A 25,521-nucleotide genomic window follows, 5' to 3' on the forward strand; every position below is an offset into this window, starting at 1 on the left:
CATCATTAAAGTCCTCCTGGTTATCTATTCAGAAATGTACCTACCATGTCAGATTTTAAATAGTTTCTTTCAACATTATTTTATTGGAAAGGAGAAATACAAAATAGAGCCAGAAGGTTAATGTGAGTTTAAGAGGAGCATAAGGTTATCTTGGCAATTAAAGACTCTCCAGGAGATTAATTACCACATCCAGCCCTTGCAGCTCACAAGATGTACCCCTATTACACACATGTGTGTTCAAGAAGGAACTTCATTTTGGATTGTCAAGGGTATGTTTTTCCTCACTGTCTTACAGGGCTAAGCTAAAGTAATGTTTCTTCTGTAATCTACTGAGAAACGATGGAAGGGAAACTGCACAAACTCTCAGGGCAGCATTGTAGTGAACGCAGCCAACACGGCCAAGAAATCAGAGAGCGAGAGCACAAGAGTGGAGAGAGACTGACAGGTAGAACAGATAAAGCAGGAGAGAATGGGAGGAGATGGGGGGCAGGGAGGCAGGGAGGAGAGGGACGCTGGAGGTGAGATTCAGGCAGGTTTTGAAAGCCTCAGCAGGATGCTTACTAAACGTGGCAGCAGTGTGTGGAGGCGTCCTGGGAGTCAGTGAAGCAGTAGGGTGTACCTCAGAGCAAGTTAGTGTAATTTGGATACTGCAGTCTTTACCGTCTCCATTCTGAAAACTTTGGAAAAGTGGTGTACAGCTTGTTAGCTGGAATCATGACAGGATATACGTTAGATGACTGTTTCCTTCTTGCCCTACTGCCCTCACCCTCATCCAAACCTTGTTGTCTCTCACCTGGATCTCTATAAAAGGTGCCCACAGCTCCCTGACTGTCCCTGGTGCCCGGCCCCAGTCAACCGCCATTATAATGGCAGTCACATTCTGTCACCCCTATTTAATGACTTTCCATTCAACTCAAGGAAGATATAGAATCCTTATCACAGTTGTCGGCTTGCTTTCCTGACTTGATTTCCTACCAGCCCCTACCCTCTGCTCCTGCTCCTCCTTTACACTGTCATTGTACCGGCCTTGGTTGTGTTTCTTTAACAGGATCATGGTGTCATACACCCAGGTGCTACCTCCTCAAACAGGCCTTCCTAATCAGTCTACTGAACATTGCATTCCATCCCCTCCACATTTTCATGCAGAATATGACTTCACTTTCCTGTTGCTGAGATACAATACTTAATACCCACAATTTAAAGCAGAGGTTTAATTCTGGGCACTCAGGTGCAGGGCTTCAGTCAATGGTCAGCTGGCTTCAAGGCAGAAATATGATGGTGGAAGTGTGCACACAGCAAAAGTACCTAGTTCACGGTGGCCAAGAGGCAGAGCAGGGAAGCAATGCCAAAAGGGAAGGGACAACGCCCACGTATGATACCATGGGTTCAGTCTCCTGGTCTCCAGGGCCCACCCAGGAGGGTGCTTTTCTCCCCTCCCTTCCCAAGCCAATCAAACTGACACAATTAGCTTAACCTCCACAGGCAGTGTCATGGTACCTTCTGAGTCATCTCAGAGAGCTTCTCCCTGAAGTTACAGCATTTAGTCACTCATCATGTGCCTCCACATTCCTTCTCTTCACTCTGTGTCTCCAACATGCAGTGAGCCCATGGTGCTGCCCAGGCTTCTTCTGCACTGCAGTTGCTTGGAGCTACTAACCTTCATGTAGTGTAGAGGTGAAGTTAAAACTTTAGGACGTGCTGGTACAATACCACTGTATGATAATAACTAACATAGCAACAATTATAACTATACTTTGCTGCATACCTACTTAGTACCAGACACTGGCCTGGAGGTTTTGCATATATTTTAATCACTTAACAACACTATGCTCAGCCTCCCCATGCAGATGATAGCAGGTACTGTGAAATTATGTCATAGACCTCAGACTCTGGTAATTCCAAGCAAAGAACTAATAACACTCTGCATTTATGTATGTCTGGAAAGGATGCGAAACCATTAAGGATTCTTGTGGACAATGATCTCAAGTGCCTGGAAAGCGCTCTTGCTCTTTTCCCTGCTGCAGCTTCATCTTCCTGTGAACTCTGTGCCACACACCCTGACTGCAGCCGCTTGTGAGGAGCGGGCAGTGAGTGAGCTCGCGCAACTCCCCAGCTAATGAGACACCCTCCCTTCTCCCTGCTGGGAGGTAATGGGTCCAACCACCTGTGAACACAGCCTCTCCAGGGGTTCTGGGCTCTTCTAGAAAGGAAAGAAGCACATAAATACAGCATAAGGTTTTCTTATTCTGGCAAATGTACTGTAATTCTGGATCCTGTAGGCACTGTCGCCCATTGATATGATTTTTGAAAGAGGAATTATTGCATTTATTTTTGGCAGTCTGGAGTCTTTTATCTTTATGAGACGACAGCCGTGTTTTAAAGGGATTATTATAGTTCTAACTGCAAGATAGTAATCCTTTATCATGTTTAATACTTTACAAATTCCAAAGACATCCTGATACAGGGTTCCATCCGGCTGGTGTGTGGATTAGGAATTATTTGCCACACTTTACAGCAGGGGAAACTGAGGTGTGGGGAACTGACCTGCATCACTGAAAGCTTGAAGCCAATCACAGCAGCACAGCTGAGGACCCGCATAAGCTGACTTCTAGCTCAGGATTCTTTAAATAAATCATTATTGCTGAAATAATTTAGAGGAGGACAGCAGAAGAGATCTATCACAGGACTGTGTGTGTGTGTATGGTGGATAGACACCAACAGGTGGGTTTTAGAAACAAAAGATCATCTTAGTAGCATGGGGACATTATAGACCTTAACAAAGTCCTCGGTACTGAGCACTGCCATGCGTTCCACATTGCTCTGCACACTTAAATCACAGCGCGGCACGCACTGCCGGGACTCCACGCTTCCCCACAGCAGCGCTCGATGAACATAGGAAGAACACTCTGCAAGCGCTTTCATGTCTGTTTTCTTGTCCCATGCCTTATAGATTTTTTTTTCTTTTTCTCTCTCTAGAAATAATGCTCTTAGAGTTTATTGCAGCTGTTCCTGTCTTCATGAATTATAGGACTACATTTTATGGTTTCAGAAACAGTCATCTCAGGTTGTGAATCAACTAGCAGCCTTCCCTTCCACAGCCCTGGCTCCCTGGAAAAGAAAAAAGGACGAGAGCCACATCCTTCACAAACGATGCGCTTCAGCTTAACGGCAGCAACACTATCATTCTTTCTCTTTTATACACTTGGAGCCGAATGGCTCACGGGCTGTGCTGAGGAATCTGACTTTCCAATTACCATCAGAGGGGCCTGGACTTCAGGTAGCTATGCCAACACATCTGCCTATCTTTAGGGATGGTAAAGGCTGCTTTACAGCCCTTGCTCAGCTCACAGGAGGGTGGTGAGAGGAACGCACCCAAAATTTCTGAATTCTGAACCAATCAGCCCAACAGTGGTCTCTTCATTTGAAACCCACTGTTCACATATTAAAGTTCTCATTCGTGATGAAGGTTAAAGAAGTTCAGTGAAAGTCAGTTTTAGTAAGTGCCAGCTCTCTCTCTGTGCTTACCTCCAGAAAATGTTCTGCCTGCTGTTCTCGGTCCAGTTTCCTTGAGGTGGTGGTAATCAGACCTGTGTAGAAATGAGAATATTTGACTTTTAAATATCTGGGGCAAGTATCTCACTGAGTGTGGGAAATAAGTTCAGTTAGAGGAAAAGTAAAAGTGACAGGGAACAGTAACTAAACTGCCTGTGACAATCACAATAGTCTCAAAAGTTATTCTTCAAGTAAAATTTATTAGTAAAACTTGAAAAAATTGTTGTAGCTGTGCTTACCACAGTTAAGGAGGTATTGTCATCTTTGGGGATGTATGAACTCACTAAAGAACTATTGTTTTTCTGATAATGAGGCTTTTTTCAAAGATTCATTTACATATGACTGAAATTCTACTGTAGGAGCCTCATGAAAGGATTTTAAAGTTCTTGAACAATTAATAGGTTGTTGACATTGATGAGATTCAGGCTATGAAAAAGCATTTGTAAAATTTAATTTTATATGCTTATATAATTTTTGTTACACTTACAAAGAAGGTTATTTTTGCAATAACTACTTGCACATGTAATCACTTCAAATTTAGTAACTTACACACCAAAGATTTTATACTATAATTTTATAATTTTGTGTTTAAGTCTTTACACTAAATAAGTTCCACGTGGAAAATGTCTCTATCTTCTCTTCCCCCATGGTGTTTCTCATAAATGAATTACCCCTCTAAGTATAAAGACAAAGAAAAGGGAATGAGAATTCAAAACCTTCAAGGCCTCCCAGCTTATTGGCCCAATTTATCTTTGGCAGGTTTTATTATTTTTATGTCAAATGGAAATTGGGTGGTCAAATTTATTTTCCATTTCTGAATTCAATAATATCCATGCAGAAAATGTGAGCTGAGCTGCTTTCATGATTTTTTTTTTTTTTTTTTTTTTGAGACAAGGTCTCTCTATGTGGCTCAAGCTGGCCTTGAACTCATGGTGATCCTTTTACCTCAGCCTGCCCAATGCTGGGATCACAAGTGTGCGCCACCATGCCTGGCTTTCATGGCATCTTCTGATTGGCAAGGAAAGAACAGAGAAAAAGTCAAGAAAAGCTTAGTTCCAGCACTGGTGAGTGAGGCTCAGGGGACGGGAAAGGCTGTTTCACTGGGAGCCCTTGAACTAAAGCTTCTGTCTTGCGCAGTGCCAGGTGGGAGTACTTGAATTCAGAGAAAGCTGAGAAGAAGCCATAGGGGAGGAGATGACTCTCCATAGTCCTCAAAGTACTCTTCCACTCACGGTAGACTGACTTTTAACAAGCTGCAGGCCCCTCCACCACAAGTCCCTGGCAATCCCTGTGGAGAGCAAACCTGTGTCACAACTGCCCAAGTGTCCTGCCTTTCTGTGAATTCATTCGGGATGTGGCCCATACACTGCTTCACTCAGAGGTCTTTCTTTACCTTGTCAACTGACAACACACACAAATGGATGCTATAACTTGTGCACACGACATGGAATGATTTGATCAAATGAATTAATGTGTACTTTGACAAAAATACTTATTTTTTGTGCTAAGGATCTTTGAATTTTACTGTCATTGACTTTGAATTGTACAATACACTATTGTCAACTGGGCAACACCACAGATTCTTCAAAATCAGCTGAGGTGTTAGCCTTCGCTGACCCGCTTTACCAGGTTTGGGTGCCCATCACTCATGCTCCCACATAACTAGTGCCTGCCTTTCCCTGTACACAGCTCTTTGCTTGCTTGTCTATAATTTTCCACTTGATTGACTGACAGGTACTTCATGGAAGGTCTTGCCTTTTGATATCACGTAGATCCCTGCTTAGAACAAAGCACTGCAATGCAACAATTTTCAGTTGCCAATGATGACATGGAAGAGATTGATTAGGATCTAATTTTCACTTTTTGCAGACTTAGAATGGATTTGTTCACAATGATGTTGTTTTATGTGTGGTGTATCTGTGGTCGGAGAAGATGTATGTTACAACTATGCATTTAGGATCACTTAGAGTTCCTCTGTGTGAATATAGGGGTGTTGGGCATTCTTGGATATGGAGGTGAGGTACTGCTGGAGGTTACAGAGAGAAGACTGCTGGTACGAGTTTTCAGTGAGGTCAGTGACTTCCCATCCCTAGCTTCCCACCCCAGGGGGCAAGTTTGGAAGCACACATTTGTTGCTCTAAGCCATCCCTTGTTTCCTGAATCAGCAGCATCTCTTGGGATGAGGCTTGAACTCGTCCTCTGATGCTAAGAGAATAGTGCTGTCCAATTCTACTATTCTTGCCTGAATCTCACTCTAACTTTTTATTCACATTAATTTTTCTGTCTGCCCAGCCTTATCCAATAATGAAACATACCAAGCTGCTCTAGCACCTGGATAAGACCACTGGGCTTGAGGTGTGTGTCTGAGAGGCAGAAGGGGACTGGAGACAATGTGTGAGTGCACGGGAGGGTAGGGTGATAAAGCAAGAATAAAGGGAGCGCAGCTTTCAGATTCTTTTGAGTAAGGGTCTGTGTGGTTGCAGCCCTGGGTGTCTCACATGTGACCTTCATTTTTAGACTGCGCTCTCTGACAAGGTCATATGTCAGGCAGGAGTGAGGGATGAAGAGGAGCTGACTTCTCACCAGGCAGGGGGCTTTCTCAGAGCTTCACAGCCTCCTGGGGGCATCCCATCTTAGAGTTCACAATGGGTCTCAGAAAACTTGGTATGTGGAGGCTGTAAATGGGTGAAAAGGCCACAAGCCTGTACCCTGCTGCTCATCTGTTGCTCTTCCACACAAAAGAGCAGGAGCCGTTCTGCCTTCTGTGCCCCTGAGGAGTCCCTGTTACCAGTGCCTCTCCCTGCGTGGGGTCACGCAGGCACAACTGAACAGGGACGAGTCCAGCTTCCCCTCCTGAAGATTCTTGGGGCAGTGCTTTGGGAAATTCCTTCGTTTTCACAGTGCCTGTTGTAAATGAGAAGGCAGTGTGGTGTCCTTCATGTGCATCTCTTCTCCAGGGTGTGTTTATCACACATTTGTCAGCTAAAGAGCTGGCTTCCCAAAAAACCTCAAAGGACACACACAACAATAAACCGGCCTGGGTGAAACCAGGCAGTTCCTGTTCCGATAGCAGGGAGGCAGGAAGCCTCTGTGGGTGTCAGCTCTTGGGGCTCCTGTCTCTTTTATCTTCACAGATATAAGCAAAAGGCAAAAAAGAATGCCAAATTCAAAGTGGAAACTATCAGGAACACATGTGAAGTCCGAAGACAGGGACACAGAGATTCTGCTCATAGGTTCTGAAGTTCCTCCCTGGGATAAAGAAAACTTCTAAATAAGATGACAGTGATGGCGGCACAATTGATAACTATTCTGAAAATCACTGCATTCTTTACAAGTTAGAATGTTAAAAAGAATGTTATTTTATATATGTTGTATAACACTAAAGCTGTTAAAAAGCAATAGGAAATTAAAACTCTACCTTTTAACTTTAATAAGGCAGCTGAATGCCTGTTTGGAAAAGGTTAGTGAATGAATGAATGAATGAATGAATGGATGAGCTTGGGATTCAGGTATGAAGTGGAGGTAGAAAAAAGCGATCATTTTTGTCCATGGGAATCTGGGACCTAGAAACAATGACATTTTTTGGATTAAAGCAAAAACTACTAGTTCTTGCACTGAACAATACATCTTGTTATAAGCTAGTGTCGGCATAACTGAGAAGGAGTAAAAGCCTCTTCCTTCTAGAGGTACATACTCAGGATGAGATATGGAACTGCAGCAGCACTGCTGTCTTTTACAGTCAGAAGGAGTGCAGTGAGTCAACCTGCACAGTCCAGAAAAGTTAATTAAAATTACTAATACTGTTTGAAAAGATGAAGATCTTTTACTATTTTGTTGTAGTTTATTTGGTTGTAGAATGAAGGAAATAAGAAGAAAAACAGCGCAACTTCCCTGCTTAACCTCTCTGACTCACTTTTGTAGACAGCAACCTGAGCTTGTGATCTATGTAAGAGGCGTGGACATCACCCATAGAATTGTAGACCCATCGGGCACATTAAATTGGGGACTGACATGACGGAATTGAATTACAAAGAAAAGTCATAGGCAAGCTTTGAATGTGGCTTGGAGATATAAACAAACACATAATTTGATCTAATTACTTATACAAACCTCCAATTTAGGGGAGAATTACACCAGTTCTAAGTGAATGATACTCAATGAGGGGGGATAGGAAGGGAAACATATGGCTCGAACGGTGCAATTACTTTAAAAATGGCTGCTTTTGATTTTTGTTGTCGTTGTTGTGGAGACAGAAAAATCTAACAACATCTGTCTGAGAAAGACAGCAAAAAAAAGAAAAAGAAGTGGCTGCCTGTTCAAAAAAGAACTCAAAATGTTCTAAGTTGCTGTGGTCAGAGAAGTGATACTTGTAGGGAAGACATCTTTTCCCTGATTTCTCTCCCTGTGGGTGTCCTGGGTCACAGCTGTGTAATCTATTGCCATGACATTCACATTTTCTTCAAGTGCTACTTGAAGCAGTGCAGGTCTTAGCTGTTTCAGCATAATTCTCCATGACTGCTGGAAGCTGGGTTTGATATTAAACACACACACACACGCACACACACATGCACATGCACACACACCCTTCTTTTCTCATTTTCTTCTTATCCTTTCCTTCCTTCCCCCTCCCCACTCCCTAGTTACCCTTCCATATGAATATTTTCTTCCTATTTCACAATATCTATTATACATTTTGGTCCTTATTTACACTTTCAGTTTTTCACACCAGAGAAACAGTGCAGTATTTATGCATGTGTGTCTGATTTATTTCACTTAAGAACAGGGTCTCGAGGTACATCCATTTAACCTGAAACGTCTGAAACATTGTTCTCAATGGCATAGTAGTACCCTAATGTATAAAAACACCACATCTTCTTTATATATTCATCAGTTGATGGGCACTTGGGCTGTTTCCAAGCTTGAGTTATTACAAATTGTGCTGCTATAAATACGGGTGTGCATGTATTGCTGTGGTATGATGCCTTTAATTCTTTTGGGAAGATACCAAGAAGGGGAATAGCTGGGTCAAATAGTCCTAGTTTTTAGAGGAATCTACACGCTGATTTCTATAATACCAGTCTACACTCCCAACACTGGAGAAGGGTTCCTTTTTACCCACATCCCCTCCAGCACTTGTTATTGGTTGATTTCTTGATAATAGCCACTCTTTCTGGAGTGAGATGAAATCTAGGCTTTGTTTTAATTTGTGTTTCTCAAATAACCAGTGATACAGAATATTTTTTCATATATTTATTTGCCATTTCTGCTTCTTCATCTGTGAAGTGTATTTCAGATGCCTACTTTTGGATTGGGTCTTTACATTTGGGGGGGTCTAATTTTTTGAGTTCTTTATATACTCTAGATAGTAGAGGATCTAACTTTGAAGTCTCCCTTGTCTCCCTACGAGAAGCAGCAGGGTGTGGGAAAGCTGTGCGCCTAGGAGCCACGGGACTTCCTTGTGTCTCAGTATCACCCTTTCACTCAGGGCCATTCCATCACTCTGGCTATGAGATTTCAGGCAGTCTTGTCTGTTCCTTACTTGGGGATGTTCGAAGAAGACTTTCCGTGTGCAAAGTCTGCAACAACATTAAACAACTCCAAGGAGATCCTTCTTCTGCTCTCTTTCTGCTCTTTTCCCCAACCCCATTTCTTCCCAGCTACCCTGAGTGGAGCTAAGCAGGACCTGGTGAGTCAGCTAAGCATGCGCAAGAGGTGCTGTGTTCTGGTTTTTTATTTAGTCACACAACTGACACAGTGTCAAACACCACGTACACGTTTCTCAGAGAGGGAAAAGCAGATAGTATTAGTTAACTCTAAGTATGTACTTTTCAGTAGAAAACGTACCCCACACCTCCTGGCTCCAAGGCAAATGATTTCACCAACACACTGCTCCTTCTATTAGGGAAGGCTATATTTTCAACCAAAGTGTGAGGACACAGTGGGGAAAATGTAGTTCATAGCTGTTGTTTCATCTTCTTCCTTTGAAAGCCAGCGGATGGCATTTCCCAGTTTTGCCTTAGCATCAGGGAAGTCACAGGCAGCACTCTTCTGCCAGAAACACTTCCCTTTCAGGTTCGGGATTTCATAGTGTTACGGTGGGAAGCAGAAAAGTCAGCTTGGGAAAGAAAAATATCGATTCTGGAATGAACCTTGCACTTTCCCTGCAGGTGTAGTTGTCAGATAGAGTTGTCTACAACCCAGAGGAAGGCTTCTGAGGTTTAGGCCCATCCTGCTTCCTTGCTGTACCAGTCAGTAGATCGATGAAGGGCACCTGGCTAAGGACAACCTGTTGTCAGGGTGAAGGATAGGGTAGGCTCAGCAAGAGAGGGAGTGGTAAATCTGAGTAGTTCTGTAAATGGTGGTCCTCCACAGACATCCACATCACATGCACAAAAACACAGTGAGAGCCAGCCTTACCAGACTGCCTGGATACTTCCCGTCCCATCTGTTCTTCTCTGAACTCTTCTTATCACCAGCCCTTCCAATTGCGCAGAGCCCTCCAGCTCTGCCTTTTGATTCAGCCTGAATGAGGAAGCATTTGTACACCGGAAAATCCTTCTAGGCTATTTAGCTAAACTCTGAATGCTATATTGGCTTTCTTCAAGGAAACTGAGCTGGAGATGGTAAACTAAAAGTTAGGATGTTGTTTAGAATGATCTTATCTTTAGGTGCCATTAACACACCACCGGTATGTTTACTTAGATGTGCAATATGACACACATCTCCCTGTTTTTCTTTCTGCCAAGATTTGTTTATAATTCCAAATACTAGGTGATCACGGTAAGGAAGAAGTGCCTGGCAGTGCAAGTTCCGCTGTATATACAGGTCCTAAAAGTCACTGAATCTGGGACACGTCCCACAACACTGTTAGCACCACACGAACCAGTACTCAGGCACTAGCATCAGACTGAGTGGCCCCCCATCCCAGGCCAGCCCTAGCAGCTGCATGTCCTTGGGCAAATTATTTAGTTTCTCTTAATTTCTGCTTCTTCATCTATAAAATGAAGCTTATTACATTGAGTAATCAACTTAAAATGCTTAGCTTGTTTCCTGGCACATACTAAACGTACAAGTAATATTACTCTTATCATCAGCTTCAAGAATAGTGCCAGGAGAATCATATGTGCTCACTGGCCTAATCTTGTTTCCTTCCCATCTTTGAGATTCCCTGCAAATGTTTCCAAACATTGAACAACAACAATGACAAAAAATCTAGATGTTTACTCTCACCCTGTCATCCGACAGATAAGAAACTGAGGCTCAGAGTTTAACTTAGTCAAAGATTTATTGAGAAGAAACATTTCCTCCGTGCATTGTTAATTTCAAGAAAGGATGGTATTTGCACTTGCTACTCAGAGTATGGCATGGACCAGCACTGAGGATTTTACCGGGGGGCTGGTTTGAAATGCAGAGCTGTAGGCACCTCCTAAACCCTGGTGGTCTCTATGCACGTTAAGCTTTCAGAAGCCTGGCTCTACACCCCTGCTGGTTTTCAAACTTGAGTACAGACTGATATCACTCTGAGTGTTTTCAAAAATAATTACATCAGGATCCCATATCCAGAGATTCTGCATTATTTGGTATGGATAATAAACCGTATGCCTAGAGATTTTCAAAAATCATCTAGGTTGTTCTACTACTTAGTTAAGGGTGAGAATCACTGTATGTACAATTGTTATCTTTTAGATGATGGGGTTTTGGTAATTAATATTTGGGCATATCTAACTGGTGTAGTCTTCCCACCATAAGTAACATTTTATAACAACAGAGCTGAAAGGCCGGTAATACACCAAAGAACTGGTGGTACCTGAAACACAGTCTCCTGCATATTTTTATCTGAATTCTTAAACTTCTTTTCTGAATCCTCCAGTGAGGGACTACCTTAGGTGGTTGCTGTACTTGTTTTGACAATAGATTTAACAAATATGTCCTCATGCCTGGACTCTGGCTTATCTTTGCTACAGTTCTACCTCTTCATTCTGGTGCTTTCTTTTATTGCCTGCAGGACCCCCAGCAGAGGTAAAACCACCATACCACTGGCGCTTCCTTCTCCATACGAAGCGCATTTGGACACAGACACAAAGGGAACAACAGAGAAGATACAACTGTAAGGCCTGTATTTGCTTGAATAGAAACAATCCAATGAGGGAGACGGTGGTGCATAAGGAGAAGTACAGCCCACGGCAAGATTTACTGCATGCCCTTGACAACTCTGAGTGGGTGAAAGAAAGAATGATCGATTCTGAATTGTGAAACTGGAAAAGATGAGTAAGTTACACTTGTACTGGAGCTTTAATGGTGAATCAGATTATGATAGAGAAGTTGGAGAAGGTTAAAATGTGAAATCTTCGTCTGAGATTAAAGGGACAGAAATTTAATGAAAAAGATAAACCTGGGGTGGAAATCCCGCCTCTGCTACTTTTGAACTGTATGAACAAAGAGGCAATCTCAATCTTCTCTTCCTGAACTGGAGATAGTTGTCGCTTCTGCACAGGCAGGATTGGTCAGAAATGCTACAGATGAAGGGCTTAGCGTGGAGCCTTGCACTTACTAGATGCTGTTTAAAAAGCAGAAATAGCATCTATAAAAAGCACTGCATTATACTTTACTTTTTGTTAAAATTCCAAGAGCACTGGGGTGCTACTTCTAATTATATTCAGAAGGAACATTATTGTTGCTGGATGGGTCACCCTAACAATGTCTGAAAATTTAATAACTAGGCAAGTGAGAGTTCAAGTTTGCTTCTGTTTGTTCAACCGAACACTAGAATGTTCTTTGATTCTGCCACACTCCAGAAGTGTGAAAACAGTACTGCACTCCTTTCAGAAATCATTTCACTGCAAATAATTTTTTCTATATCTGTGTTCATGTGACAGATAAAATCAGGAGGATTCATAAAGTGCAAATTACTCAGGGAAAGTGAAAATTCCTGAGAATATATGTGTGCTTTGTTGACATGTTATTCTTTAAGATCATTTTTACACTATAATTTATGCAAGACCTCTGAAGTAGGGACCATGTTTTGAAATAAAATTTTTAAAAATCGGGGAAAAAAATGACTTCTAAAGGAAAAGTTTGAATGTTATTAGAAGGCTAACAACACCCTTTAAGAGCCACACATTTTAAAGTTAATTTTCACATATTTCACATCTTTTCTTTCATCTTAAATTTATATCTATACACTGTAAAAATCTCATTATTTTTCCATCTCACCTGTCTGAGAGTTCATAATAGTTCCACGGCTGGTTGAAGTTTACCTTTGTAGCACATAGTTAAATTAATAAGACAGGAAAGTCTCAGGGGGATATAGTTAATACACCCAAGACAAACAATTTGCAAAGCACTTTCATTTTAACAACCACCGTTGTGATGCTCTAATTGCGAAGAGCCGATGTACCTACTCATCAGAGTCTGTCCAAGCAGGTGTTCTGCTTGGCAACCCTGTGTTAACAGAAGCATTAACCTTAGGTGTTTACTTGAAAGCAGTAAATGTGCGTTTCCTGAAATACTCTGGAACCCGCACTTTGAAAGACTATAAAATGCTCTTCAATGAGAATCTGAATGAATGGGTTAACCCCCCTTTACTGTCTTTTACTGTCTTTCCATTCTTTGGGAAGAAGTACTGCTTCTTTCAAGAATGATGAGATTTGTGTTTTCTTATTTATCAGCACACTGACTGCACAAGTCTTTAAAATGGTATGTGCTTCAGTTTCTTCCCGTGTATCATAGCTGTATTTTTACAATGCAGTAAATAACCTCCTCCTCACTCATGGTAACACATGATATTTTTCCTCATATAAAAGTAAGTAAAAATAAAAGAGAGGTTAGGGCTATTTACAACTCCTTGGAAGAAATGTCATATTAATTCAGGGAAGAAGAATTGTTTCTACCTTCTGCTCTTTTGCAGAAAATTTCACAAACAATTCTATTCTAAACTTTGTATGTTTGTGTTTGCTTATATATCATAAATACAGTTAGAGACTATGTGATAAAATCTGTGTGTGTGTGTGAGATACATTATACACATATACAACCATCCAAAGCAGGTAATGACCTGTGTGTGTGAGAATACTCACATAGCATTTATATTATGGCTTACAAAACTTCATGCTTTTGGGGAAATCTTCCAAATAAATTTAAAATGAAACTATGTGCTGTTATAATTACTGTTTTGGGTTTTTAATATAAAATGTTACAGGTTCATAAAATGCCCTGTTTTTTTGTATTGTATGTCAAGAGTCTGCAGTTTGTGTGGTTAATTGAGGTTAACAGTGGGAGATGGTACATTGCCAATGCTAATCAGTTTTTCTTGACTCTTTCTAATATGTATTTAATTTTTCCTTTGCATTTACATTTCGTTTAACTAAATTATCATATTTATCCAAGAATCTGTTATGTATAAATAGGGATTTGTAGCCTGTATGAGAGGGCTCAGCCATATTTTATTTCTCAAAAATGCTTAAAACTGGGAGGAAAATAAAACCAGAAAGGGTGATGTTGCCAAAAATAACTGGTCTCTGCACTCTCTGGGTCCACAGAAAACTGCGGTGACTATCGCAATGTAAGGTGAGTCAAAGGTAAGAGCACACCTCTTGGCTGTATTCTGATGAACTAATCTTTCCAAAATGCTGCCAAGAGTCTGGTGTATACGTGCATTGTCTAAAGGATGACTTAGGTGACATTTCAGTTTCTCTTCAGAAAAAAAAAAAAAGAACTGCCACCCAAGTGTGAGAATTACTGAAAGAATTTAAAAGCCAGGAAAAAAAAATCAGAGAGCAGCAAACCTCTGTGGGATCAGGGCAGGGGAGAGGTGGTAGCTGCAAAGACTGCTACCGCATCTATCTCTAGATAATTTTTATTCTCTGTTTATCCAGAGATTCAACAGAATACATATCATTTTATTGAGTGTCACATTAGTAAGAAGCTAGTTAGTTTACTAAGGGCTGGTTGTGCCCTTAGCTAGTACACAGTGCTACAATATCTGCTTGCCTCCTGTTACTAGTGCTTTCGGTAACAGTAGAGGAAGGTTGTCCATGTTGTGCTCCTGTGCAGGGTCTGGAGGAGTGAGGGAAGAACTGAAATGGGGCACACCCTCCAGCAAATTTAAAGTGGCGATGGGTCAGTTGAGCATTCCAGTTCAGGCTCCTTTGTCTCTCCTTCCCTGTTCCTGTACTTGTCACCCCGACATGCACTTGTATCCTCTCCCAGGCAGCCAGCCTAAAGAAGAGGCCAGAAGTATAAATGCAAATGTTTCTTGCTCTTTGAGGAGCTTCACATTATTTCTTTCAGACTAAGGATTTCTAATGGGAAGATATACAATTTAAAAATGAGTTAGCCAAATGAATACGCCACCCAGATTAAAAGAAATCTTAGTCTTTGCTTGCACGCTGAGAAATTCAGACTCTTCTGAACAAATGGCTATATGTAGAGCCACAGAGTAGATTTTTAAACCATTCACTACACTGTGTCAGTCCTTCATTCTCAGTGAAAATGCTACTGTGTTTGTAACTAATGGGTAATTAGTACTTGTATATGTCGGTGGTACACGTCATGCAGCCTGGTGCCTGGTTTAGCATCCACTCAACAAGATCGTTTAATTTTGCTGTAATTGTAATTCTTTTGAGTCACATTAATGCACTGGCATGAGAAAACCTGGGACTTAAGCTAGTTCAACTCAAGTTTGAAACTACAGTTTCATTTTTACAAAGGAAAAAAAAATGTTGTTGGAAGGTTTCACAATAACAAACCAAAGCAGTAGGTAGGAGGGAGGCAGGTCATGTTCCACAGTCTCCTCAGCCATTCTTTGCTTCGCTTTTTTAGGGCTGGGGGAGTAGGGTGGGACTGTGGGTCTTTAATACAACATGAACTATGGTGCTGGTCCCAGTGGTGGCTTGGCACTGTGGTACTCGGCTTTCAAAAAATACTAAGTGTAATGGGGAATGTGCAAAGAATTAATAATTAGGGCTCTGTGGTTAAAGGCTCAGGTATAATTATGCAAAAGACAACTTGAGGGCACAAAAGGGGCAGTCTTTAACAACATCACAACTTCCCTGGGGATGCAAGGGAGGGCTCTCAGGCAGGGATCTCTGGCTGGAAGAAGTAGACAAGTTTACTGGGTAGACAAGGAGGAGAAGAAAATTTCACTATATTCTGATGGGAAAGAAAAAGCCCAGAAGTATAAAAGATCCCCAACCCCGTCTCCAAGTTACTTCATGAGGCCTTAGGGGAAACCCTAGAATTTTTTTTTTTTTACATATTATTAGAAATGGAAGGAATATAATCCCTTTTCCCTCATAGACATGCAATTAGCTCAGCCAGGGGCACTCTGAACTCATAATGTGGAAGTGCTTTTACACATCAAGCAACAGCACTGTAGGTGATAATGGAAAAAACTTTCTTCTCCATTGCTAGGGGCTCAGAACAAAGGACCACGCCCACCTTCCAAGCAAGCACCTGACCCTAACAAAGTAGCAAGTGGGGAATGCACTGAGTGCCCGTCAGAAAGCATTTTAAAGCAGAGCTGCTTCTCCACTCCCTCATCCTCCTCTCGGAAGCGATGCAGGCACTGTGGGGTGACCAAACATTCCAATCTGCCCAAGACATTCTTGATTTTAGCATTGTGAGTTTCCGTCTTGCCTACCAGAAATCCCTCTGTATTGGACAAATGAATAGATTGTTAACCTAGTTCACATCATAACGAAATGCTGAGTTTCCGTGACCAACTTACCAAACAGATTTTCAAAGCTGGACCCAGGTGAGAGTGCATACTACCTTGCCCTGGCATTCACTTTGGCTTTCTGATGAGCAAAGCAGGGCCCAGAGAGAAGCAAGGATTTGTTGGACTCATTTACACAACACAAAGCTCCAAACAGTTCATGCTGCTACATGAAAACACTCAGAACTGATTTATGACTTCTTTTTATCTTTTCTCACATATCCCACATTTCTAAAATTTCTCCTATTTCTTCCTAATTTAGGTGACAACAAATGACATTTTCTGATAATTCTGTATGTGACTGTCATGGCATACCGAACATTTTACATGCAAAATTTCATTTAAAACTCAAAATAATTCTAAATCATTAAATGCTATTATTATCACCACCATTTTATAGAGGAGGAGATTGAGTCTTAGGAAGAACAAGTGACATGTCAGAGCTTTTGCAGTTAGCAGATGACAGAACTTTGAAACTCAGTCAGGCTGTCTGCCTCCAGAATCCTTACTCTTAACCCCAAGGACACAAGGCTTTTCCTTTTAAGCTTTACTTCTCATTATTTCTCTAAAATTACTCCATCAATGCTTCAAAATATTTCACAATGCATAGGAATGGCTTTCCTGTATTCGTGCTTTATTGTTGTTCTATCTACCACTCAGTCTTTACATTCACCGCAAAATTCCTCAGATAAGATTCTGCACTTACTTCTTGGTTCCCAGGACCTATGGGGCCACATCCTCCTACCTCTCACTCCAATACTTCTTCAAAACAGCACTAATTCAGTGTGCGGGTGGTGCTTTCATTTTAGGGAAACGAACTGATATAGGATTTATCCAAATAAATTTCTCGCAGGACCCCCCTTAATTGAAGAAAATGAATGGGATCCCAATGCCGCACTAATCTTAAGAGCTCTGTCTAGTCTTTCACCATCTGAGTTTCTCTACCATTTGTGTTTCTTCCTTGCAGGTGTATCCTTCTCCAGCCCTTCCTCTTGGTACCCGCTCTCCTCAAATCAGAATCTTCATGCTTAAAATGTATTCTACTTCCTTCATCAAAGTATTGGTGATTTATTATCAGAACTCAGCTACTCTGAAATTCTTCCTGTTTCTGGATCCCATAAGCCATTTTCTTTCTTTAAGCTTTTGTCTTTGACCTTCCCTTGCTCAATATCTTTTTCTTCCCCGTTCCTTACCCTGATGTCTGCAGGGCCAGATTTCCTTATCAAGTAGGCCTCACCTCAGGTGTCACTTTCTGAGAGAATGCTTGCTTTCTCTGACCAATCCATTGAAGTTTCCCTGCATATTATTTATTTGACACCATCTGGTTGAAACTATCCTGTCCCTGTATGTATGCCTTTACTAATGTTTCTCTCTTTCTCTAGAATGTAAGCAAGGAAAAGCAGGTATTTCACCCCTGTTTTATTTACTACCATATCTTCAGCACTCAGGAGTACTGGGATACGTAAGAGGCCTCTGATAAATAACTGTCAAATAAAAGAAGGAATGCTTACAGGCAAAATACTTACAAAGTACATTTAAAAATCGTGCACGCATTTGGTCGTATTTCAGTTTTCAGAGTAAGTATTTTAAGTATGGGTTTTGATTCTACCACTAAAATTTCTGGATGTTCTTTATCAGAGAGCAAATCTGAAGGACAGCATATGGGAATCAGAACGCGGGCTCTAAAGGTCCAACTATTAGGAAAGGCCAGGATTAGAAATTTGGTCCCATAGCATTGCTTCATGGTCAGCATGCTCCTGGCAGGAAATTCCAGAGAGATAGGTATAGCTCTTACAGTAGACAAAAGAGGACAGTGCGAAGGCTGAAACTCATCTGGGTCAGTGGAGTAGTTTCAAATCTTAGAGTTCATTTTTGCCCCTTGCAAATGAGATCATCAGAGCAACTCTCTGCTTCTCTGGGAAGGCATCATTTACATATAGATATTTTTAACACAGGTGTACTTTTCTACCTGTGTAAGTGGAGCTGTTCTGTGTCAAATCGTAAAATCACAAAAGCATTAACATACCTGAAAAATTCCTAATGGAGCTGAAGAGTCATGCAAATAGATGTTTCCAGATCTTTATTTTATTCTACCCTGCCCCTAGTTTTTTAAATTTTACTTTAAAGGGAATAATAAAAAAGTATAACGGCAAAATACCAACAACATAGACAAAAACAAAACAAAGCAGAAACAATAAAAATGATACAGTGTTTCAGAACAAAATGATAGGAATTAATAGTGGTTGTTATATTGCATATTGTTATCTCCAATGAAGTTGCTCAGATTACCAGATGTAAGAATGGAAGACTGTTCAAATCATTAATGGTTTATTGAAAGATACAGTTAATACTTACTTTTTTTGACCAGTTTTGCATGCTTAGATCTGGTAATCTGAATAACTAATCTGAAGACAACAATATGCAATATAACCACCTTTGGTGAATTCCTACCATCTTGCCTAGTGAAACTCTGTATCATTTCTAATTTTTTTTTTGTTTTTATTTTTTATGCCCTAGTTTCTATAAGGGGATTGTGGATCGTAGTAAGAGAGAGTTTGAATATGATGAGAAAACTCTAGAGTCCAGAGAACAAGACTATATCCACCTTTCTCCTCTTGGACACTCTACAGTCTCATGCAAGTTAAATAATCACTCTGTGAATCAGTCTCTACACCTGTCACAGGGATAATATTAACTATTGTAACAGTTCAGCTCATGCATTTATATCATCCATACCAACTCTACCATTCTGTCTCTATTAGTCTATTAAATAAAGTTTAACCTCAGCCTGATAATCAAGGCCTTCTTCTCCAGCCCTAAGTGCTCTTTGCATGGTGTTAGTACCTAGTACTCTAATAAATATAGCTTTAGAGAATGAGTAAAAATTTCTACCTCAAATAGAAGGTGTTACTTTCAGCAAAAACAAGACAGTCATTAAAGTTGCTTCTATTTCAGGCTTCAACATACATATACACATAAAAATGTGCAATAATGAATTCTTCAGCTATTCTCCTACTTTGACTAAGATCTATTAAAATTAAATGCTTAGGGGCTGGGGATTTAGCTCAGCGGCAAAAGCGCCTGCCTGGCAAGCGCAAGGTCGTGAGTTCGGTTCCTGGTACCGGAGAAAAAACAAAAAAACAAAACAAAACAAAACAAAAAAAATGCTTGCAGGAATCTTCAGCTCCATTAGGAATTTTTCAGGTATGTTAATGCTTTTGTGATGATCAGGTAGACTTCAGGTATATTTAAGTGAGTAGAATAACATAAACTATTTGTTTTCCATGTGGCATTGGGAAGACTCTCCTTTCTTACCTGTTAGGTGGGCAATAACACTAACCGTACATGCTTATAAGTTAGAAGTATCTAGCATGAAAGCTGGGACGTTTCCTGTGAGGAGTACTGTGAATACCTACTTTACCCTCACCTCAGTTGGCCCCAAACCAAACAAATTTCCATTTGGGATAATATTCATTGTGGGTAAATGCACTGCACTGCCGCAAAGCTAACAATGGCCATCATAAGCCAAAACATGTATTTGCTGTTCACGGCTGTATAAACATTTGCTGTTTCTTTCTCCTGGCCCTGCAGCCTCCATCTATAAACTCATTGTCCCCCCTCACATTACTGCACACACAGGAATCCCATAAAAGCTTGCTCCTGTCCGTGGCTTTAGGATGAAACAGGTAAAAGCAGAGTCTCCAGGCAGCAGCGTCTTACTTTGACATTTTCACCTGTTCAGATAAGTGGCTGGAGCAATCACCCCAAATTACCCAATTGGCCTAAAAGGAGAGGTCATGTTTTCTCTGGCAAAACCTTTCAACAAGGAATAACATCAGAGAAATGAATCTTGTGTTTCACTCTTTTCAGAGTGGTTCTTAGCAGAAAATACAATCAAGTGAAATTTAAATTCAATTTGACCCAAGTTCTCATAAGATAAACACACCTCAAATGAGGGTGATGGGAACCTCATTACTTCGAATTGGACAAACAACCCGAGGCAGCATGATTATAACCCGACAGCAGCAATGGTTTGCTTAGCAAACTGCTTGAGCTTCTACTGGGAACATTTAACACCACTTGTATTTTGAAATCACAGCTACATCTACAGGCAATAAAGACTGTTATCTCTCTGATTCATTGCAGTTGCACAAACACCCAGTTAATTCAGCTATAACACATCTGCCCACAGAAATATTTACTTTTGGAGCCTCAAGGGCATGCTTTAAATTTCTCCTAATTGCTACCCATTGAGTTCTAAGTTTAAGTGCTGTTGAGCTGGACTTTAGGTCCTTCTATATTGATAAGTTAACTAGTAAACAGTTGCAAAGAACAGATTCTCCAAAGACCTAACTGTGCATTTAGGAACTTTTTTCTTTCTCATATTGCACAGAGGAGCTTTTCTCTCAATCTAAGAAGACAGGTTTTTCTCATTGTTCATTTGGTCTCTTGGTAGAACAAGTGGATGATAAATGTTCCTCAAGGACCACAAGGAGAATAACACTCATGCTTCCTGTCTGAGAGTTAGTTTTCCTCAGCTACTGAAGTTGTAGGAAATTAATCCTCAGGACACCTTTTAAAATTATGAGGGTAACAAGCATTCTTATCTCATGAAAATGATAAAAAAGTGAGTCAGAGATCAATTTCAGAGGAGTAACAAGGAGTAAAATCTAGCAATTGTAATTCTCAGAGGAGGCCTTCATTATGAAGGCATCTTAATGAAAATATTCATTTATCATGCTCCTTTCAAAATTCTAATTATGTATATTTTTCTTGATAGTTTTTTGCCTTGAGAAAGCCAGGTAAAGTGACACAAAGAATCAAGAGGCAAGATCAAGAGGGTATGGGACAAAGAGGGACAAAGAGAGTAGTAACGTAGTACTGAGCCCAGGTGCTCAATGGTTTTCCCTGTGCACCATGGAAACAGTCCAAAACACTTTTTTTCTTCTTGTCATAAACCGCAGGAACTCCTGACCCCTGGAGTCAATAATATCACAATGTTCATCTTCCGAGTCTCCAAATTATTTTATTTATTTGATGCACATGATACCAAGTACTTTGTCTAAAAATATATCTAGTGGAGGCCAGGAAAAGTCAAGGATGACTCCTCGCTCACCTGGTTTCCTGACCATCTTCAGATTTGAGACTATCTCCTTTCCACGCTCTTAAGAACCAATTTTATTTTAGTTCCAAGTCTAAAATGTAGACTGATTTGCAAAGTGATCATGTCAGAGGTAAGAAACTAATATAACAGTTCAGCACATGAAGAGCTAATATTTAGGCATCTTAGGAAATATGTCTCAATCTTCTTTGCATCTGGGTGCCTACCAATTAACACCCGCTGGGAAGCCTTCCTAACAGTTTCTTCTTAGCCAAGGTTTTTATAATCTTCACTCCACTCACAAAGTAGCGTAAGAAAATTCCTTTTGTCTGGACTTCACCTGAGGTACACCGCTGAACTGGACTATGAGTTCTGTAAGGACAACATTTATGTTCTCAGTATGTAACACACATACCTCATCGTAAATACACAAAAGAGACTTTACTCGGAATAACTGCATATGGCAGATGGTCATTAGCATTTGCTGCACTGAACATAATTGGATACTTAATAGTTAAAATAGAAATAAAAATGACTGCATTGGTTTGGGGTTATTTTGCAAGGAGAAACAATATAACACAGGACATATATTTTATAAGATTACTTATAATAGTCACCCAAAGAATCATATACAAGAGAGTGCAAGAAATCTGTCTACACACTATAGTCCAAGAATCCATCTGAGGGCCTGGATCCCACGATAATGTTCTGCATGAGTTCATCTGAAGACCTACAGCCCATAACAATGCCTCCCATAAATGCAACTGGAGACCTACAGCCCATAACAGTATCTCATACAGGCCAGGTTCATGCTGCAAAGGCCCAAAGGTCAGTGGCGGAATCTAGGAAGCCTGTGCCAGCAGGATGAAGGATCTTTGCTAGCAGGCTGAGGGATCTGCACTGGAGCCAGGAAGTGACACTCAGAAGAACCAGAGCTCCCCTGAAAGGTACCACAGCCATCCTCAGCAACAATGAGGTCTTGAGCTTCTCCATTGATCAGGACAGCTGAGTTCTCATCAGGAAAGTCTATTCAACAAACTTCTTCAGGAGACTGGCAATGTATCATCTTTCCCGCTGGAGCCAGGAGATGATGGTCAAAGTGAGGACAAGAGCTTCCCTAAAGTGAACTGAAGCTATTTTCAGTGCCAACAAGGTCTCAAGCTCCTCAGAAGATGAAAATAGCCAAGTTCATCAGGAAAGCCAGTAATGACAAGCTTCTCCAACAGAACCAACAGCTCCTTACAGCTTCCACCAGCTCCCAACAGCCTTTTTCAGTGCACAGCAGCCTAACTTCTTCTTCTCCAGTTCTGCCTCTTGCGCTGCTGACAACAATCCTCAGGTGGGCCTCCCACACCCAGCAACATGCTTACTCAGTTCAGTTGAATTTACTCAGTTCAACTGACCACCAATTGTCAATCCACCACAGTGACACTTGGGAAAATTTTAGTTTATGACACTTGCAGAGCACTATGAGATGGTCTTATAAAATTGAGGAAATAATCTAATTTCAGTGTATTTCTCTTTTTAACCCTATTTTAAAATTTAGCTTGATGTTCTATTCCTAAGGTAGGTAGTAAAGTAGCCTAAATCAAGGTCAAATCACACCGACTGGATTTTAGTAAACAATGACATAATAATTATCATTCCAAGAATTAGAAAGGGCTATAGAATTTACCTTAGAACTGATACATCAATCCTTTCTGCAGTATCTCTACCAGGTGGACAACCAACCTCTACCTGAATTCTAATCTCAACCTGCGACAGGATATTCTTTCACTCTCTTGATCCAAAATAAGAATCATACATTTCCCATTTTAGTGATTAAAAATATATATCCTTATAATATTAATCTAGTTTGACCCTTCAGCAAAACAAAGGAAATGCACTTTTTATGTGGAATCTCTTTGAATACTTAGTGACAAATATATGATTTCTCTTTCATCTGTCTGTCAAAGATAATTGTTCACAGAAGAAATTAAAGAAGAAATCAAAAAATACCTACAAACAAATGAAAATATAAGTACAACTTACTGGAAACTGTGGGATGAAATGAAAGCAGTCTTCAGAGGGAAATTTATAGCAGTGAACTCACATATAAGGAAAACAGAAAGAGAACAAATAAGTAGCCTAATCCTGCACCCCAAACTTTTAGAAAAAGAACAAGTCAAGCCCAAAACCAAAAGAAGGGAGGAGATTATAAAGATCCAGGCAGAAATTAATGCAACTGAGATGAAGAAAACCCTACAAAAAATAAATGAATCAAAGAGTTGGTTCTTTGAAAGAATAAATAAAATTGATAAACACCTACCCAACTTTATCAGAAAAAGGAAGGAAAGAAGTCAAATTCATGCAATAAAGAACGAAAAGGATGAAATTACTACAGATTCCACAGAACTTCAGAAGATCATTAATACCTATTTTGAAAATCTTCACTCCCATAGGATAGAAAACTCCGAAGAAATGGACAGACTCCTAGATATGTACGAATTACCAAGGTTGAGTTAAGAAGATATAAAAATCCTGAACAATCCAATATCAATTAATGAGATTGAAAATGTGATTTGAAACTTACCAACAAAGAAAAGCCCAGGCCTTGATGGATTCACAGCAGAATTTTACAAGAAATTCACAGAAGATTTAATACCAGAACTCCTCAAACTCTTCAATGAAATTGAAAAGGAAGCAATTCTTCCTAACTCATTTCTGGAGGCAAGAATTATACTGATACCAAAACCAGGGAAAGACCCAACCAAGAAAGAGAACTACAGACCAATCTCCCTAATGAATATAGATGCAAAGATACTCAATAAAATACTAGCAAATAGAATGCAGCAAATCATCAAGAAAATCATACACCATGACAAAGTTGGATTCATTCCAGGAATGCAGGGATGGTTCAATATTGGTAAATCAGTTAATGTTATACACCATATCAATAGAGCCAAAGACAAAAACCATATGATCATCTCAATGGATGCAAAAAAAGCTTTCGACAAAGTCCAACATGCATTCATGATAAAAACTCTACAGAAAACAGGAATAGATGGTCTTTGCCTCAAAGTGATCAAAACCGTCTTTGACAAGCCAACAGCCAACATTATACTAAATGGACAAAACTGAAAGCTTTTACTTTAAAATCAGGAACAAGGCAAGGATGTCCGCTGTCACCACTCCTGTTCAACATAGTTCTGGAACCATTAGCCAGAGCAATTAGACAAGAGAAAGATATAAAAGGAATAAGGATAGGAAAGGAAGAAATAAAACTATGACTATTTGCAGATGACATGATACTTTACATGGAAGACCCCAAAAACTCCACAAGAAGATCCCTTGAATTAATCAACAAATTCAGCAATGTATCTGGATACAAAGTCAACCCTCAAAAATCAATAGCATTCCTATACACAAACAACAAACAGACTGAGAGAGAAATTAAGGAGACTATACCTTTCACAATAGCACCCAGGAAATTGACATATTTAGGAATCAATCTAACAAAAGAAGTAAAAGATCTATTCATGAAAACTACAGTACTCTGAAAAAAGAGATCAAAGAGGATCTCAATAAATGGAAAAATGTTCCTTGCTCATGGATAGGAAGAACCAACATTGTGAAAATGGCCACATTACCAAAATTGTTGTACAGATTCAATGTAATTCCCTTTAAACTACCATTAGCAAAGCTCACAGATCTAGAGAAAACATTCCTTAAATTTATCTGGAATCAGAAGAAACTGAGAAGATCAAAAGCAATCCTGGGCAACAAGGACAAGTCAGGTGGAATTACAATCCCTGACCTGAAATTATACTACAAAGCTACTGTAATAAAATCAACCTGGTACTGGCTAAAAAACAGACTGAAGGATCAATGGAACAGACTGGAGGACACAACCACAAACACTCAGCCACCTAATCTTTGATAAAGGGGCCAAACAAACTCACTGAAAGAACGCTAACCTCGTTAATAAATGGTGCTGGAAAAACTGGCTTGCCTCCTGCCAAAGAGTGAAAATAGACCCAAGTCTATCACCATGCACCAAACTCAAGTCAAAATGGTTCACAGATCTCAATATTAAAACATAAACACTAAATCTCTTGGAAGAGAAAGTAGGTAAAACCTTTGGAGACATAGGGGTAGGCAGAGAGTTCATGAA

At 40.3% G+C, this 25,521-nt stretch overlaps 1 protein-coding gene across 2 annotated transcripts in view; it reads right to left on the bottom strand.

Moving 5' to 3' along the window:
* Positions 1-25,521, bottom strand: part of Fat3 (FAT atypical cadherin 3) — a gene marked incomplete at its 5' end in the record, with an annotated part of 616,828 nt that overhangs the window by 180,628 nt on the left and 410,679 nt on the right. For both annotated transcript variants that reach the window (XM_005379721.2, XM_013512035.1), the window contains 1 exon segment: positions 3,526-3,587. In XM_005379721.2, coding sequence (XP_005379778.1) covers positions 3,526-3,587 — 62 coding nt within the window.

This window comes from Chinchilla lanigera, unplaced genomic scaffold (genome assembly GCF_000276665.1).
Source record: "Chinchilla lanigera isolate Chin_1 unplaced genomic scaffold, ChiLan1.0 scaffold00013, whole genome shotgun sequence".
NCBI lineage: Eukaryota > Metazoa > Chordata > Mammalia > Rodentia > Chinchillidae > Chinchilla > Chinchilla lanigera.